The sequence below is a fragment of the Vulpes lagopus genome, chromosome 7 (genome assembly GCF_018345385.1).
Source record: "Vulpes lagopus strain Blue_001 chromosome 7, ASM1834538v1, whole genome shotgun sequence".
NCBI lineage: Eukaryota > Metazoa > Chordata > Mammalia > Carnivora > Canidae > Vulpes > Vulpes lagopus.
The window spans coordinates 62589021-62608456 of NC_054830.1; the positions used below are offsets into that span (position 1 = coordinate 62589021).

General features: G+C 53.5%; 1 protein-coding gene across 1 annotated transcript in view; it reads right to left on the bottom strand.

The window, feature by feature from the left end:
- The window catches only part of PAPPA (pappalysin 1), a 239219-nt gene that overhangs the window by 42818 nt on the left and 176965 nt on the right, over nucleotides 1-19436 (bottom strand). Inside the window, exons 14-17 of the mRNA XM_041763676.1 lie at nucleotides 15253-15421; nucleotides 12689-12872; nucleotides 3004-3214; nucleotides 2180-2351 (exon numbers count right to left, since the gene is read on the bottom strand). Of these exons, the coding sequence (XP_041619610.1) occupies nucleotides 2180-2351; nucleotides 3004-3214; nucleotides 12689-12872; nucleotides 15253-15421 (736 nt within the window). The remainder of the gene's footprint in view (nucleotides 1-2179; nucleotides 2352-3003; nucleotides 3215-12688; nucleotides 12873-15252; nucleotides 15422-19436) is intronic.

A 19436-nucleotide genomic window follows, 5' to 3' on the forward strand; every position in this document is an offset into this window, starting at 1 on the left:
CGGGAGCGATGTGGGTTCGCAGACATCCCAGAGGGTACACGACAGGGGGTTTTCCGGGGGCGTCCATGGGGTTCCGTCCGTCTGCAGTTGGGCGGGGGGTGGGGATCTGGATTCTAATTCTGACGCAGGCAGCACCAGCTGCGTCACCTTGGGTGCTTGGGTGACTTCTCCGGGTGTGAGTCTTCCTCATGTGGAAGAGGAGGAAACCGTCCTGGCCGGTCCCCGCGGCTCTCAGGGCGGGACAGCCCCGAGCACCTGGGGCCTGGCACTGTCCCAAGTGCTGAAAACCCAGGGATGACGAAAGAGGTGGTCACGCACGTCACAGCCGGGAGAAGGGGGCGCCTGAGGTGAATCACAGCGCAGTGTGGCCAGTGCTAGGGGGACCCGAGGAAGGGGTACGGCGCCCCAGCGTGGGAGGGGCTTCGACAAAGAGTTCCGAAAACTGATGGCTGCCAGAGGGAAGGGGGTGGCGGGGTGGGCAAAACGGGTGAAGGGGAGCAGGAGGTACGGGCCTCCAGTCATGGAGGGAGCAGGTCACAGGGATAAGAGGGACAGTACTGGGCAGCCTGGGTGGCCCAGCGGTTTAGCGCCGCCTTCAGCCCGGGGCCTGATCCTGGAGACCTGGGATCGAGTCCCACATCAGGCTCCCCGCATGGAGCCTGCTTCTCCCTCTGCCTGTGTCTCTGCCTCTCCTCTCTCTCTCTCTCTCATGAATAAATAAAATCTTTAAAAAAAAAAAGGGACAGCATGGGGAATATGGTCTATGGTAGTGGGATAGCGCCGCATGGTGACAGATGGCAGCGACATGTGTGGCGAGCACAGCATGACGTATGCACTTGTCAAATCCCCGTGCTGTGCACCTGCAGTGAATCGCACGTCGACCATCCTTCAATAAAAAAGGAGGGTTCCTGGAAAAATGGGCGCCCGGGCTGGCCCAGGAGGACGATTAGGAGTGAGGCAGCTGATAGGGGGAGAGGAGCTCAGTGCAGAGGTGAGGGGGGTGCAATGGCCTGGAGGCCTTAGATCCAACCTAAGGAGTCAGGGGTTCATCCTCCGGGGGATGGGGGCACTGGTTCATGAGGAGCTTTGGGCAGGGGAATTGTGATGAGGTGTACGCTCTGAACAAATCACCCGGGCTGAAACGTAGAGAATGCGCTGGGGGGATGCACGGGTGTAAAAGCAGGGAGATGATCAGAAGGCTGTGTGCGGCTCAGGAAAGAGACGGTGGTGGCCTGAGTGAGGGTAGGGGCGCCGGGAGCAGGCGAGAACAGCTCCAGGAGGTGTCCTGGGGGCAGGATGGGTAGGATGCGGCGATGGTTGGCAGGTGAGGGGCAGGTGAGAGGGGCTGAGGATGGTGGTATCCCCGACCTGGTACTCGGGGTGAGCACTAATAAAGATGGGGGAGGACTGGCTGCAGGTGACGCCAGCACTGGGGCCCAGCCAGCCGAACCCCAGCCGCACCTGGCCGAGGGTCCTCGCACACCCTTGAAATACAGGGCTCAGCCTATCGACCCAAAGTGGCTGGTGGAGCTAAGGCTCCTGTGGAGTGAGCTGGCTTCCCACTTCCCTTTTCCATTCTGGATTCCCTACCTGCCTTCCAAGGAGTGAGAGACTTTCACCGACTCCGTCAGCAGGAAGGGCCGGGAGTGGCGGCCTTCGTCTGTTACAAGGGGGTGGAGATAACACCCAAACCCTGCCGGCCCCTCCCGGTCTCCCTTTCCTCCCTGGTGTTCTCCACACCGTCCACTTCTAATCAGAAGGTGGTCCCCCCTTCTTCACGCAGGCAGAGCCAACGGGTGTCTTGCGTTTTTGAATACTCCGGGGACGAACACGGGTGACGGTGGCGGGCAGTTGGCCAAACCACCCTGGTCCCTCCTCTCAGAGTGACTCAACTGTGATTGTTTCCATGCCATGGGATTCCACAACACGCTGCCCTTCACGAGGGTTCGAACCCTAAACATCTTGCAAAGCTCAGGACCTCTGAGCCAAAATACGGTGTTGAGAGAGGAAACCCAGGCGCAGGGCGATTAGCAAAGGAGACGACCAGAACCTCTACTGCATCGGTGGCACTGCCGAATCTGCAGTCTCCTGGCGGATGCTGTTCTTCAGATACAGGCGGGCCTCGGTCAGCAGGTAGGAGGGGGCCCGAAGCACCGACCTCCAGTTCAGGGAGTCTTACCTGGGCAGTGTCGCTGTCTTCACACTTGATTCTACACTCGCTGTTGAACTGGAAGCCATTCGTGCACTGGTAAAGCCCATGGAATTTCGGCGGAGGCGGGTCACAAGTCACGGGGACACAAGCCCCTTCCTGCCAGCTGCCGTCTTGGGTACACTGAGTCTTGAAGGCCCGTCTTTACGGAAGAGATAAAAGAAGAGATGTCTCAAGGATCAGATGGCCAGGCTCATGCCCCATCCCAACACCCACGTTTCTCGGGAGCCAGCCAGCCTCTCGTCTCCCTTTCTCACTCCTGGTCTCCTACCTGCCCTACTGGTTGGGAGGGGGCACATGTAGGGATTCAAGAAAATTCATTGAGTTGGGGCAAGTGGTAGATTCAGACATTCTCTCAGTTACACATGGATTGAAATAAAATTCCCAGCCCTGCAAGCTCTAGTCCCCTCCCTTCCTTCTAGACTGTTCTGGGGGGGGAGGGGGCATGAGTACAGTGATGATATTAACACCTGCCATTCATTGAACAACAACTACATGCCAGGCACTTTGCAAACACTTTACACACACATCCTCCTTTATTCCTCACTAATACCATCACCCCCATCCTACTGTTGAAAAGTAGAGGCCGAGAGACGTGAAGTCACTTGCCTGAGGTCGCACGGCCAGGGGGCGGTTGCTAATGCTGTCCCTGTAGATTCTCACGGGGCAGCATGTGATGCATGGTGGGGGCTGCTTCCAGCAAAGAAGCGGCGCTTCCTAATCATCAGACCTCTGGACCTGGCTCTCCCCCTCGCCCCCAGAGCCCACAGGCATGTGTTTCTGGCCCCACTTACTTCTTTGACTTGCGAGAGGAGCCAGGCACGTGGTATCCCGGTTTGCACTTGTACTTGCAGAAGGAGCCCACCTTGTGCTTGTTCTCTCGGCACCGGGCCGTCTGCAGGTCTGCGTTGGGCACCGGGGGCGGAGCGAGGCACATGAGCTCACACAGGGCCTCCGGGAAGGACCACAGGCCGTCCTCCATGCAGGTCAGGAGGCTGTTGTTGCCTGGAGGACACGGGCCGGAGGGTTAGCAGACGGGCTGGGAGGGGTGCCCCTGACAGCCGAGCTAACGTGCGGGCTGCCTGGGCTACAGCCAACGTAAAAAGCCAGAGAGTCTTCCCCTTGGAATTCCAGACCCTTCTGTATACGACCAAGCGCCTCCAGGAGGTGGAGAGAGCTGCGACGAGGAGATCCAGCATGGGGAGTACCTCGCCCCACATCTACAGGAAACTAAAATTCAAGGATCCTGAGTCCCGATCCAGAACCTCGCCCACTGCACAGGAAGAGACCCTCATGCTCCTTCCCTCCCTCCTCCTCGCTGTGCCAGGTGGGGCTCCGGGCCCAGAGGCCAGAGTACGTGTGCCTCCTGGGAAGTGGTGGGCTAGGGCTCCTGTGAGCCTCTCCTCCGAGCTCCGGGTCCGCGTGGCCTCGAGCTGCCTGCCGCTCCTCTCCGGGCCCGCGCCCCTGTACTGCTGTGGGCCCCCTCGGGCCGGAAGGGACAGCACTGTGCTGTGTGGAGGCCTGCTGTGCTTTCCAGGCCCCAGTGTTCGGTGACGCTTTGCCAGAGCAGCCCACCCCCACCCCGAAGCCCGTGCCAGCTCCGACAGACGTGCTGACTGCCCCCGGGAAGCTGGCCTGATGGGGGACGTGGCAAGAAGAAGTAAAACACGGGGTGCAGGCTTTTCCCTGCCAGGTCATACATTATCAGTGCACAGCCTGCCCCCAAACCTCCCCAGGACAATCAGAGGCAGACCCCAAGCCTGGCTTTCTCCAGCGAACACCGCTCTTCCCAGTTATTACTGAGCAGTGTGGACCAGCAGGGCTGGCAGCAGGTGGAGGGTGCAGAGGTAGGGGCGGAGGCGACAAGCCTGGTGCCCTGAGTGTCATCAGAGTTAGTCTCACAGCAGGCTCGGAGCTGGGAAGACGCACATTTGGGAGCAGAGACTCCGAGAGTGAAGGCACCTGACCAAGTCCTTGCAGTGAGTGAAAGGCAAACGGAAGCTCAGAACCAGGGTCGTCTAACGACAAAGGCAGTTGTTTCCCTGGGAACTTGGCTACACGTGCTCCGTAGGGCCTCTCTTCTCTTACCTGTTTCGAGAGGCAAACCCCAACTCTCCGATCTACAGAAAGAGAACGGCCCTGCCTTTCATGGCGATGAGAAGATAAAATGAAACACACCTAGCAAAGTGCTGTCAGATTCCTTATTTTCCTCCCTTCTTGCCTCCCTCCCTCCCTCCTAACCTCGCCTTCACTGGCAGGTCCGAGGGGCCCTGTGAGTTGCACACAGGCCTTCGTTCATCCAGCAAGCACCTGTTCAGTGCTCGCCATGTGCCAGCTACTCCTTTATATGTTGGGACACAGCGGTGGACAAAACAGACGTACAAACCCTCAAGCCCTGCCCTCCTGGAGCTTCTATTCAAGTGTGGCAGGGAGGAACCCTGGAGACTGGACAAAGAAATACACTGTTTGGCGTGCTGGAAGGCAGTAGGTACTCTGGAGACAAACAGAGCAGGACCAAAAAGCAGCAGGGAGTGCCGTGCACTTTTCTGTAGGCTCCGTGCCCCCCCCGACCCCACTCATTGTCCTCTTTCTTCTCCTGGGTCAGTGTGATTCACCTGGTGAGCACAAGGAAACCTAGTGTCTGTGAACCCCAAAGAGGATTGTATGCTGACAAACACTGATGCTGCAAACCACAGAGATTTCTATATCAAGTGAAGGATGATTCATTTGGGTTCCATAGAAGCAGAGAGGCCTCTAGACCACCAGAGACCACAAACTGCTTTATGCATTGCTTTTGTGATGGAGGTGGTGTTTTGGGGGTGCACAGGCACAGCAAAAGCTACGGGAGAAACTTAGCAGAGGTAAAAAGAAGTTATCAAAGATGCAGGGAGCACACACTCTCCGAATTCCCCAAGAAGGATGAACTATCTGTGCAGAAAGTGTGAGGACTCCTAAAAGTACACCGGATCAGCTACGCAAATTATAAATCGTGATGTGCAAGTTACAGTCGCTTGGTGGCAAGAGAACGTGAGAGTTGCAAAATGGTCATCAAGAGAGGAAACGCAAGCCAGAAATGTCTGTTCTGGGAGAGGGTGACTGGGAATTAGCCGTGTACCACCGTCAAGAGAACCATCACACTAAAGCAGGAACTGGTGGTTCAGGACCATGGACATGCCCCCACCCCAACGACAAACAAAATCTAGGAGATGCAGACACTGAACAGCACAGAGTCAGTATGTCCGTGACCCAGCTATTGCCATTACTCTATATCCACTATGTGGCTTTGAAGAAACTGGGGTGTAGTACGCAGCATCCGTGCCCTGCCCTCACGTCCTTGGCACTGACCTCTATACCCTGAAGGATGCACAGGGCAAGCTCACAGTACTGAGGCATCCATGCTACTGGCAATAGCATCCAACCAGCAAGGGAGCTGGTGGGTTAATAACGTGGCAGTTCCCAGAGCTGCAGTAGCTGTATTCCCATAGTTCCCCAAAGCAACTGAGCTCTGGTTGCCCCCAGCAGGACCTTGCTCTGAAAGAGACCCTGGATGCTCCTGTCATTTCCATGCCTCCCTGCCCCATTCCCTTATCTGTCTTTCCTGGGGGAACATGACTCAGGATATTAGACGCAGGCATTTCTGAGCCTGGGGCTTCTGGCTTGGGGTAACAGTGCCGATGTCAGAAACTGCGCTCCAAAAAGTGATGTGACCCTGTATCTTCATTGGTCCATCTTTTAGAGTCAGGAAGACAAATGGTGCTCTGCTGTCTACATATGTGCTTAAAGAAATGTCAGTCTCTAATGAGTATTAAAATAATTGTAAATGTACTGTCAAAGAGATATGCCTATGTTCATTATTTTATTCAAAAGATTACCCAGAAGGCCGAATCTCTTTGGGAGTGCCTTTAAGACTGAAATTGGCCTAGGGCAGAATAGGTGGAGAGAAATGCCAGGAGATCTAACATCTGGTTCTCTTACTACCTCATACATGGTGCCCGTATCCTAAGGCCAAGGAATGGACCTCGGTCATTCTTTTAGCGCCAGAAGCTAGCCTAGTGCCAAGCAAACAGTGGGTCCTTAATACCCATTTATTCAATGCATGAACTATTGTGAATCTACATGTGACCTTGAACAAGTCACCTAACCTCTCTGGCCTTCAGCCAAGGCTGTCTTTGAGTCCTTACAGCTCTAACGTTTTAGGACGCGAAAGAATATTGGCCACTGTATTGTTTTGAGAAAACACAGATGCAGCGAGAGGGACTGGAAGTGGACATGCAGGCCCTCGGGAGGCTGCATCAGCCAAGGGCTAGTGCTGCTGGAACTGGGAGGAGATTCAGTTTCGTTGCTCTTGATAGGAAAGAGACCTTAACAGAAAAGGAAGGGCGACAGGAAGTGTAAATAGAGAAGAGGTCTCTCTGTACAAGGTCCTGGGCCAGGTGAGGCAGGAAATGAGGACCTCAAGGTTTCAGGATGGTTGTTTTCCCAACGATAGCCAACTGGAACTCCACCCAGCGCTCAGGCTGCCCAAGTCAGAGGAGGAAAGCTGAGGCTGAAGAAATGGAGCCATCAAGAGAAGCATGCAAGCCTCTGCCAATTTTAGTCCTAAAAGCACATTGCTAGGCTCCGGGGACCCCGAAGAGCCAAAGAGAAAATCCCAGCTGGGCTAGGCAGTCCCAGAAAGAATGGCATTTGCTCGTAAAACTGGGCTCTCCCAACTCTCGCGGAGGTGACTATATTTCGATTATTTAATTGTCCAGTTCTCTCCCTAAATATCTACAAGGAAGTCTAATAGCTCTTTATAATTCAGCCCAAGAGGCAGGACTTACCAGGGCCATCTTCTTGATCCTCCTAATAACCCAATGTGTCATGAACCCCATTTTGTAGGTGACAAACTGGAGTCCCTGAGAGGGAGTGTGAGTCGCTCAGTCTAGAATCAGGGCTCCCTCCAGGTCTGCCTGACTCCTAAGTGTTTTCTCGACCTCACCACAGAGCTTTTGGCCATGAGCATGGTCAAAGAACATCTCATGGAGAATTTGGATGAGTGGAACAGCTCAAAATCAAGAACTGGTCATACAATAGGATTTCAGTACCTCCACCTCCTCCCCACTGTCCAGAATGGTGCCCCTCACTTCCAGATTTCTTTACAAGGGGCCCCAGGTGTCATTCACATGTTAGGCTCAAAGGAAAGAGGTTGTTGTCAGATGCAGTTACAGCCAGGGGTAGGTGATGGAAAACTTCCCAAGCAGATAGAGAAAGGAGCCTGCAACACAACACTGGACACCTGCCATGAAGAAGCAGCTTGGGAATGCACATGGCAGATGTGAGTGAGCAGATTTCCGCCGATGGGTGGGAATGGCATACCTAGCAAAGGGTGTTGTTTCTAGGGTCAGGCTCCCTGCCTCCTGACCCTAGTGCTAAAGATAACTCCTAGGTGTCCTTGTATAAATGTCTTCCTCTCTTGGGCCTCAGTTTCGCCATCGTGAAATTAAATAATTCACCTTGATGACCTCTGGGCTCCTCCCAGCTCTGACATTCCAGGCTTCAGAGGGGTTCTGGGTTGAGGGACAGGCTATAGGAAAGGCCAATGGACTTCTGAGACAACAAATAGGAACAGACTCAACCCTCAAAACTTGTGCAACTACTCAGAGTAGAGCAGGAATGAGACAGATAGGAAGAATTATTTAAGAGATGCCATCTTAGCACTACTCACATTGAATAGCGGCCTCATAAGCAGCTGTATGGTCTTGGATATGTCCCTTCTCCACTGTGACCCTGAAATCCCCAGGCATAATCTGAGTAGTGGTCTACTATCAGCACTCAGCAGTGGTTTGGACCCAGTGAGGTCCTAGATCATCTTGAACCCTCACCATCCCAAATGCTAGGGTGACAGATGGAGCAAGCAGTATTCTCCTGAGGGGTTATATGAGAATTTCTCTTGGTTGGGGGGTGATCCTGTTTTTGTGGGGGTGATGTCCCAATGAGACCCTTGTGGCCCTGCAGGGACTAGCTATCTGCTTCTGAGAAAGAAGGAAGGGTCTTCGCCTGAGACAGAAGAGAGAACTTGCAATTTCTACAGCGAGGGAAGTTGTAACAGCTGCAGGGAGGGTGGACAGGGTGAGGGAAGGAGCCGAGGGCAGGCACAGAGGTTCACTGCGGGGCGCTATAGGATGTGACCACTCTCTGTGTCCACCCAGCTCACACCCCTGTCTTTGGTAAAGTCTGAGAAATCAGGAAGTGCTCAGTGGCATTGGCTATCTTGTGCAAATAGGCTGAGTTTTCATCTGAGTTGGAGAGGCAAACAGACAGAAAAGCCAACAGAAGCCATAAGTACAAAGCAGACCTTTTAAAAAAGATCTTTGTAGGATGAAGGCATGCTTACTTTTTTTTAAAGATTATTTATTTTTTTAATTTTTTTAAATTTTTTATTTATGATAGTCACAGAGAGAGAGAGAGAGAGAGAGAGAGAGAGAGGCAGAGACACAGGGAGAGGGAGAAGCAGGCTCCATGCACCGGGAGCCCGATGTGGGATTCGATCCCGGGTCTCAAGGAGTGTGCCCTGGGCCAAAGGCAGGCGCCAAACCGCTGCACCACCCAGGGCGCAGATTATTTATTTATTTAAGTCACCTCTACACCCACTATGGGGCTCGAACTCACAACCCAAGATCGAGAGCCCCATGCTTTTCCAATGGAGCCAGCCAGGCACTCCAAGGCATGCTTGCTTTAGAAGCCCCACTCCACACTCAATATCAAGTGCACCCAACACGCTTGAGTTGAGGTTCACTGGGTGATATAAATAATGTGGCATTTTCAGCCTTTTAATTAAGCATTTATGATTCTGAAGCGGTGGTGTTATTGCTGTTGTTTTGACTTGAGAATATAATTTCCCTCTGTTCTTGTAGATCCTGTGTTGGTGGCGTACATTGGCAGAAGTGACTCTAAGGCTGTGAGTTTGCAGGATATTTTGCATACATCTTGAAGAGGACTCAGAAATTAAATGAAAGTGGGGATATTCAAGAAAAACTCACCAGGACTAGAAGGGGAAGTGGGCTTGTGGTGCTACCCACATTATTCCAGGTCCCAGGGGCTATCTTTGACCACCTGTCCTGGGTGGTGGCTGCTGGGCTGACAACCCTTAATCTTCAGGTCCTGGGAGGAGCATGGAGGATGTATCTACACAGCTCCCAGGACTAAGGCCTCCACGAAACAGAGAGGTCAGGCCTGGGAGAGGGAGGACATGGCACAGGTCCTCACAGGGGTGCCCCATGGGGAAGGTCCGTATTCACTGAGCACACCACCTCTTTCAGTCCTCAACCTGACCCTTCCATATGGGCACACCTGTATCCCTTCTACAGATGAGCGTATTGAGGCTGAGAGCCATGAAATAGCTCTTTTGAAATCAACAGTTTGGGGCAGAGCCAGGAGAGGAATCGCAGTCTGTCTGATTCTAAAGACGGTGCCCTTCTGAGGTGGACACTTGACGGGATGAGCACTGGGTGTTTTTCTGTATGTTGGTAAATTAAACACCAATAAAAGTTAATTAATAATAAAAAAAAAAACTTATAAGAGGGAATAAAAGGAAAATTAATGCCAGAGATCCTCCAGAAGTCCATTCATGTACAATACCCAATTTTCCCCAATTATTACCATTTGCCTTCTTGTACAGAACATCCTGCAACATTTGCCAAGTACCTTTTAGAATCACAATCAAAAAATAAAAGTGAACCTCAGTGAAAAAAAAAAAAAAAAAGACGGTGCCCTTTTCACTTCAGTGATGCTGCTTGGAAAAGCAAAACAAAGGGAGGACAGGGAAGCAAACAAAAAAATGGAGGAAGAAAGCTGTTTACCCTCTTGCTTGAGAAGGGGGTCACTAACAAGTTCAAGAGAGAGGTAGCAGGACCTTCACCCAGTCCTTACTGCCTGCAGACCCAAGCAGAAGCATCAGATCTGGGATTGAGCACCAGATGATGCTGACAACCAAGGTGCATGAAACGCTAGGGGGTCCTAGTGGGTCAGTGTGGCCGCTGGCGAGATGCTTCTCTGCATTCTCAAAGGGAAGATCTAAATTAGGATCCACGACTATCAAAATGATGGTCCCTCTGGGGCCTCGTCTCCACAGCAGGGGTCACTCCCCTTCCACCATAGTTAGCAGAGAAGCAACAGCAGAAGGGTCTGAATCACTTTGATGAAGAATCATTATTTGCAGGGCACCTGGGGGGTACAGTAGGTTAAGCGTCCAACTCTTGGTTTCCACTCAGAGTTGTGAGTTCAAGCCCTGCATCAGGTTCCCCACTCAGCACTGAGTCAGCTTGAGTTCTCTCTCTTCTTCTGTCCCTTGCCCCCCACCCTTGTGAGTACATGCTTGCGTGCTCTCTCTAGCTTGCTCTCTCTAAAATAAATCTTTTTTTATTTTTTTTATCTTTTTTTTTTTATTTTTTTAAAGAATCAATATTAGCCACAATGGGTGCCATGATAATCAATGCTAATTTACATACTGCTCCTTCCCAAAGGCCTCTGATTGAGGGGAGAAGTGTGATTTCTTGGTCTGGCATTATCAACATGCCCAACATCTGAGCCAAGGGAAGGACTCAGAAAGCGTGAAAGGTGGAGGCTTACAATTTCCACCATCTCTTCACTTCTCCCCAGCCTACGTCTTTAGAGAACCTCACTTGAAATGTCTATAGCTTCTGAATTCAAATCATCTGGGGTTAAAAACCGGGGGACCCGAAGGCTGCTTCCTTTCCATCACTGCTTCCTGGTTTTATTCCAGGGTAGTTTACTAAGATTACTTGGTCTTTCATTCATTTCTCACAAGAAACATTTCCTGCGGTATTACTTTTATCAATTTCTCCAGCCATCCAGTCAAAACACTTACATTAAGTCTTACTAAGCACAGGTTCTGGGCTTGCTGACAGCGATGTGAAAATGGATTAGACATAGCCACTGCCCTCTAGAAACTCATGTCCAGTAATCATTGGAAATTTGGGGAAACTATTGGCTCTCTCCCATCATTAAAATGCCTGAAACTCATGAACACATAATATTACATTCAAGTTTGAGGAAGTCCATAGATCTGCCCCCATCTCCCCACACCCCATGGAATCTACTTATTCCCCCTCAGAGGAATGATGGCAGGACCTTTGCTGGATGGTAGGACTCATCGGAGGTAGGACCCGGGCTTGAATGAAATCACATTGTGGGTATCTGGCAAACGGACAACGTTCCCTCTGATAAGACAAGGAAGAGGGAGGGTCCTGGCACTTCTGAGAAATGGGTTTATAGATTTTCCTCAACGTATGATGGGGTTACATCCCAGGAAACCCAAAGTAAGTTGAAAATATTGCAAGTCGAAAATGCATTTGTATTCCTAACCACTGAACACCCTCGCTTAGCCCGGCCTACCTGAGCCACGCTTGGAACACTTACAGCAGCCCACAGAGTAGGGCAAAGTTGTTGAAGGCAAAGCCTATGTTATAACAAAGTGTTGACTACCTGATGTAATTTGTTGAAAACCACACTGAAAGTGGCAGAGAGAATGGTTGTGTGGGGATGGAACGGCTGTACGGGCACCGGTTGCAAGGTGCCACCGCCCAGCACCACGAGGCTGCATTGGACCCCGTATCGGCAGCCAGGAGAAGGTCAAAATGCGGAACTCGAAACGGTTTCTACGGAATGCATGCCACTTTTGTGCACCATCAAGAAACTGTAAGTTGAGCCATCACAACTTGGAAATCATGTGTCACATCAAAACCCAGTATTCTGACTGGAGTCCAAGAGCATTTGTTCCAAAAATACCACTAATTTGGTCTGTGATTCCGTACAAGTTCCTTCCCGTCACCATGTTTCCAAATCCTCAGTTATTCCACGTGAGCTTTGAGAAGCCCTCTGGTCCTGACATTCTGGGTCACCCCGGCTGGCCTCTTACCCGTTTGCAAGACGAGGCCTCCCCTCCAGTGTGCCCGACTCTGCCCCCCTCACCCCGACACCCTGGGGCCTGGCCTAGGAGATGCCCCAGCAAAGTGCTTCCTGCCCCAACACGCCTCTCCCAGCAGACCCTTCCTAAGGAGGAGCAGTGGCTTTGGTACAAGTCACACCCAGGCCCCAACGCGGATCCAACTGCAGAGAGCGTGGCCTTGGGCAAGGTCTTTAACCTCTTTGAGGCTCTGCAAACACGACTTCTCGTGCAGACTTCCTGGGCCCTAATCCTAGCCAGTGCACCAGTCACGTCAGTTCCAAATGTTATTTCCTACCATCTTTTTCTTCCTCGCTCCCTCCCCTCCTCCTCCTGGAAGACTTGCCAGGCCCTGGAGGGCATGTTGGGGTCACACTTCTGCACACTCGACTTTCTCCTTGCGGTGTACAAACACTCCACAGGTGGAGCGGCGGCAGAAGGGCAGAGAAATCCCTGGCCTGCCCTTGGTGTGCGGGACCCAGGGGATGACCCAGAAGTAGGACAAACCAACCCCAAGGGCCCCTCGTCCATACCTTTCAACTGCGCGGGGTGGCGGCACTGGAAGGAGCATTTGCTGCCAAAGGTGGTCCCTTTAAGGCAGGAGAAGGATGCGGCGTAGACGTGATGCTGGTCTGGGACGCCGCAGTCCACGGGCTCGCAGGCCACCTGCTTGTTCCACTTGCCCTCGGAACAAGTCACCGTGACGGTGGGTCCCACCTGAAAGGCAGAGGCGGGCACCCTAAGCCGCGGCCGACTCATCCCACTCACCTCTCCCACGCTACACATGAGTCTCATCCCGGCCCCACGAGCCCAAGGGTGACCTTCAACCGGCTCCTGATGATCCCCCCAGCTGCCTGAGCTGGGGACCCCGGCTCCCGTTGTGCAGATGCAGACCCGAGGCCCAGAGACGTTGGGGAGCTCCGAGCTACACGGCTGTGAAGAGGACGCACGAGGGGCACCTGGGGCTGAGCTGCTGAAGCGTGTGCCCTGGGCTCAGAGTGCGACCCGGGTCCTGGGATGGGGCCCCCAGGATGGGCTCTCCCTCTGCCCCTCCCCCTGCGCGTACTCTCCCTCTCTCTCTCAGATAAATAAATAAGATCTTTAAATAATAAGGACAACAAAGAGGCTCCGGGGGACTTGAACCCAATGGCCACATTGCGAAGTGCTCCCCATGGAGTCTCCCAGGCCCCACAAGCACTCCGGCCTCCTGGGGCCTCATGCCTCCCCTCCCGACCCAGCCTGTGTGAATGGCACAACGGGGTTCACGGGCTCTTGGTCTTCATAGCTTGGCTCTGCAGGGGGTAGCAGGGAGTTTGGCACCAGCAGGCACTGCCCTGGGATGTCGGAGGCCCCAATGTTTGTCCTCTGGGCCGTGACACCACAGGCCCATCTCTTGCCTCTCCCACTGGCGCGGCCCCCATGGTTCGCTCGCTCTAGGAGCCACCCCTGCTCTGAGGGAGTCAGGAGGCGTAGACGTGAAGATGGGACGGGCCGGGGAGAAGCGAAAAGGGCTGGCAGGGATTTGAACCAAGCCGGAAGGTGGCAGGAGGGCGCGGGTAGAAGGGTGAGGCCGAGCTTCCAAGCCAAGAGAGGACGGCACACTCAGGGCAGAAGTCGCCAAATCCCGGGGGATGGGGATGCCGAGGAATGTGGATCTGGGATTTTATTTTATTTTTTTAAGAGATTTTATTTATTTATTCATGAGAGACACACAGAGAGAGGCAGAGACACGGGCAGGGGGAGGAGCAGGCTCCATGCAGAGAGCCCGACGCGGGACTTGATCCCCGGTCTCCAGGATCATGCCCTGGGCCGAAGGCAGCGCTAAACCGCTGAGCCACCCGGGTGTACCACGATCTGGGATTTTAAAAGCAAAGGACATTTTTCCCCTTTTAGGGTCCCCTTTGAGGTCCTTGCTGCCAAAACAGCTCAATCGTTTTCACAGGACCTCAGACCTGCCGCGTCCGACACCGGGAAGTGGGTGTCGAAGACCAGGGGTCGAGGGCCCGGGAGCGCCCGACGGGGACTCCGCTCAGGCCCAGAAGCTCTGGAGGATGGTGTCCCCGCGTGTCTGCAGCACGAAGGTGAAGCCCGTGGGCAGGGCCTCTGAAAAGGCTGCGTCTGGTGATGGGGCCCCAGAACCCTCCACCCAGGTGCGCAGCCAGGAGCGCCTGTACCAACCGTCACCTGGGCCCATCACCTTCTTTGACAGCTCCCTGCTGCCCCAAGTGTAAACCTCCAACCTCCCGACCTGGGGCCTGGGGCCCGGCCCCTCCAGCCTCCTTGTATGGGTGAGCTCAGGCGAAAAAATAAATCATCTGTGCATGCTCCTTCTCACCAAGAGGCCCTCACAGGCCACTTCTGCTGTGCCCAGGCACCCTCCTCAGTGCACATGCCTGTGTCTACTGGTCTGGGTCCCTTTGTCAAGTCACTTCTCCAGAGGAAGCCCCCTGGGCTTGCACCACGCCTGCCTGGCACTTGCCTCGACTGGAGTTTATCACACCGGGAGGTCATTACTCACACATTGCCTGCCCCGGCGGAGTGTTCCTCCGGAGGACGACCTAGCTTTATCTTAGTGACTATTTTTTTCCTTTTTCTCTAGCACCTACTACGGCATCGGGTTCCCGGCGAACAGACGTTTTACAGTCTGTTTTACAATTACAGTGAGTGAGCGAACACCTCGTCGGCAGAGGGCTCGCCTCTTTCTAAGCGGCCCATGCAACTGTAGCAGAGTCCTGCCTGCCTGGGTTTCCTTCCCAAATGCTCGGCACGTGGGTTTCTGGATCTGCAACCCTCCCCCCGGCTCCCATGTCCTCCCCACGGCTCTGATACCCTCCCCAGGGCTCTCACGCCCTCCCCACTGTTCTCACGCCCTCCCCATGGCTCTGATACGCGCTGTGCACAATGCTACTCTGCACGGGAACCACGCTCTTAGAAATGCCAGGTTGATGGATCCATTTATCCGATCCACACCCGTTTACTGAGCATTTGCCGGGTGGCAGCCCGTGTGAAGTGCTGGGGATTCGGCAGGGGACATGCTGTGCCCCCGGCCAGCCGCTCTGGGGTGGAAGAGGGACCCTGAGCGCGGCACCTGGCGCACCTGGCTCTTGATGAGCTCGTCGTCCCGCTGTATCTGCAGCACGTAGCCCGTCCGGCAGCTCACGGTACACCGGGCGCCGTGGTAGCGGTCACTGCTGGAGCAGTTGAGGGAAGCGTTCTCCACCGCCAGCTCCGGGCAGTCGGCGGCCTCACACGCGAAGTGCACGCAGCTGGGGAGGAAAGGAACAGGGGGTGAGCGGGGCTTCGCTCGCGGCACCCCGCTCGCGGCACCCCTGCACTCCAGCTGGGAGGGGCGCTAATGGACTCCCTCGCCGTCCTCCCGGGAGGCAGACACAGAGGACGGGCTTGGGCCCGCTTTGCGGACACAGCCCCGGGGGCAGCAGAGTTCATCCCAGCGCCCCAGGGTTCACATCTCGCAGAAAGCCGTGCATGGCGTCACCTGCAAACCTCACAGAGGCTCAGCTTCTCCACCCGTGAGGCAGGGACCACAACGCCAGCAAGAATCCACCGAGGTCCTTGCAGGCCGGGCGCCGCGGTGATCGACAGCCTCTTCGCGTCTCGTGGCGGCACCCACCCCGGGGGGATTCCCGACACACAAACACACTCACTAAGTAGCGGGGAACCGTGTAAATGGGCCTGTGCTCCGGGACCTCGAGGCTGCGTCACGTTGGGCAAGGTACGTCACCTCTCTGAGCTCCAGAGTTTGCTCAAATTTGGGCCCACCTGTAGGGCCACGAGACTCAACCGGGGCGGCGCTGAATGTGCAAGTCTTGTAGAAACTGCGAAGTGATTTATGAATTGCTGGCAAAGCCGCACAGCGATCACGCCTTGCTTCTTGCTGTAGCTGCCGTTCTAGTCCTCCTGCCAATCTGCAGTCTAGCCTCTCTTCAATTTCTACGGGAAGCTTCCCCGGGGTCCCCAGGGGAGCATCCTGGCGGGCACTCTGCCCTCCTCTAACGGGCCTCGCGCCTCGTGCGCTGAAAACACAGGGACCTGGGTGCCCACCGTGCGCCGGAACGCGTGCTAATCCTCGAGGAAATGGAAATATTAAATCCCTGGGCTCGATGCTCTCTCCCCTCCTGTCACCGTTACACAGACACTCGGTAACATTAGCGGCTATTCACCGATTGCTTATGCACATGAGCTCACCCCAGCCTCCCAACACCCCTATGAGCTAAGTGTTATTCATTTTATGGTCGGAAAAACCAGGGGCCAGTGAGATCGTGTTCCTTAGGTTCCCACCCAGATGTGTGGGTCTGAAGTCCTTGTTGTTAACCTGGCCCCACACCTGGACTAGAACTTCCCTGAGGGTAGAGACAAGGCCTGTTTCATCCGGGTGTCCTCCGCACTGCAGTAAAGCAGCGGTGCATACAGTAGGTGTCTCCTAAGCGGCAAGAAACGAGGGGCGGCTGTGTCGGGCAATAGCTCTTGAGCACTCTGGAGGTTGAGATGCTGAATGGGAACCCTGACAGCTTGTCGGGGGCAGTTTTCAGTAGCCTCTTGCCTCTCCGACTGTCTACACTGCCTGGCACCCGGGATGCGCGGAGAGCGAGGAGGCAGGGAGCCATCGGTGGCCAAACCAGCTTCAGAAGGGATTCCTCATTTTTTTTTCTTGGTACCCATTTCGGGAAACTGCGCTGGGGGCCCTCTCGGAAGATGGTCACTCCTCGCCATGCTCTCTCCTCTGCTCGGGGGCCTGGTGAGTCATGCTTGGGCTGGGGGTGGAGCTAAAAGCCTCCACACATCACAAATTCCCTTTCTTCAAATCTTCGGAAAAGGGAAGCACTTGATGTAGGCCTCAGACCCACACGGATGGGGGCTTTGCCTCTCCACCTACCCCCGCTCCCAAAGGCGTCGTGAGAGGGCGACGGGGACACCTGCAGACATACTGGCTTCTCCACCCGCCCTCCTGCCCCTGACAGAGTCGCCTGCACCGCGCCACGTGCCCCGGGGAGGCGTCCAGGACAGCGGCTGCGGAGCCGACCAAGGGCTCGGACACCCCACAACACACGTGTCCATGGTGGGTAAGCGCGGGGGGCAAGAGCCACATGGTTCCAATCTCAGTCGATTTGCTCCGTACGCTAGCAGCTCCCACACTGGCCCTCTCACCCATGTCTCCCAGGGTGACGACCAGGGGGCTCCGGGCCGCCCCGGACTGTGGGGCCATGAAGTTGTAAAAGCAGCATGTACCCCCCACCTGGTTTCTCTGCACGGTAATGTTCTTCATAAGAAAAAGAAGAAACTGAAAATAAAAAAAAGAATTGATTTGCTACAGTGGAAAGGGCACAGGGCTTAGCAACTGGGCTAATCCGGGTTCTAAGCCCCAGCAAGGCCATTTACCAATTGCTTAACCCTGGAAAGTTCCCTGATGCGCTAAGCCTCAGTCTTCTCATCCACAAAATGGAAGTAATAAGCCAATTTATCTCTCAAGAGTGTCAACAGGGTGACATGTCAGCCACTCATTCATCTGTTCAACAGACCTGGTCTAGGGGCCTCGCTGCCCTGTTCTAAACACTGGGGAATTTCCTAGGACGCCTGGTACCTGTGTTATTGAGGAGAAAGGACATGAGCCCCAGAAAAATCATAAGGAAGCCTGTTTCCCACAGTGATATGCCGCAGAAAGGGCACTAAAGGTGAAATACAGAGGATGACTGTTGGGGGCTGGGGGGAAGGACACCTGTGCAGGTGGGTTGGGGAAGGAAGCCTCCATGAGGAAGGGACATCTGAACTAAGACCTCCGTGACGCCAAGGGATAAGCCATGCAAAGGTCTGGGGCAGAAGGAGTCCTAGGCGGAAGCAAGAGTGCACCAAGTCCAGGACAGAATGGAGCTCAGCACGTTCATATAATCAAAAGGCCCACGCATGAGAAATACTTTGGAAACCGTGATGCTGCAAGAGAAGGTGGTTTCTCTACTCTGGCTCTCTCTGCTGTAGAATGAAAATATCCCCTGGTCACAAAGGTTTCATGGTCAAAAGAACTGGATTAGTAAGTCAGCTTTTTTTTTTTTTTTTTTTTAATTGCAGGACTACTCAGAACCTTGAATGTTCTAGTGCACACTGGGGATTTCCAGAAGGGGCTGCGACACACATTATTTCCCAAACTGATAACCTTTCCCAATGGGACATTTCTGGATTAGTGTGCTCCAGAGCATGCCGTTTCAGCACATCGGTGTGTGCCCGGCCTGCAGGCTTGAAGACAGGCAGAAAAAGGGGAGACGGCGATGTGCACCAGGTGTCAGCCGCTATGTCTTCCCTGCATCACCTGACTTGCACCCTCACTGTAACTCCTGGAGGTACTACGAGGACTCCCATTCTCAAGAAGAGGAAAGTGAGACTCCATGAGTTCAGCTGGCCTGTCCCAAGGCAAGGACCCGCCAGTGGGTCCGCCCTCCGTCCCCGCAGCCCCTGTTCTTCTCTTTGCTTTCCCATTAGCTGGAAGGGTTGTGGGAACACATTGTCCAAAACCATACACATTACCCCACGTGCCCCTCCCAGATACCTCCCTGTCATTGCTGAAACACAAAACCAGGGAAAACAAAGGCCGAAAAGCCTCTGGCTTCATTAAAAACAAACTGGGGGAAGGATTCAATACCAGTGATGAGCAATAAAAATAACAAAAGGAGGAATAAGGGAAGATACTTCTCAGAGGGAGGACATGGCTGATCTGAGGGATGGGGGAAGGGACATAGGTACTTTTATCAATGAAATTCTCACATCTGGGCAAAGATGGAGATGCAGCCCCAGCCAAAGATAAGCAGATATTTAGAAATTTATAATTATATATAATTATATATATTATTAATATATTAATATATTATTATATTTAATATATTATTTATGATATATTATTTATTATAAATATATTAATATATTTGATATAGTATTTATTTATAATATTATAAATAAAATTATAATTATTATATATTACATATTTATTTATTATATATAAATTTACTTATTATATATTTATTATATATATATATATTTCATGTATTTACTTACGGACTCAAGTCCCACATAGAAGCATATCCTAAGTGATGAACCAGCCAGTCCCCCAACACTGTCCCCACTGCCCAGGGAAATGGCCCCCAATCATGCTCAACCCAAAGGATGGATGTTGCTCAACCTGAACACAGAAGACCAGTAGTGAAAGGGTGGATGAAGGTCCCACCCCGGGCTGTGCCCTGCCTGCCTCAGCGCTGCGACTACACCGCGGGGCAGGGG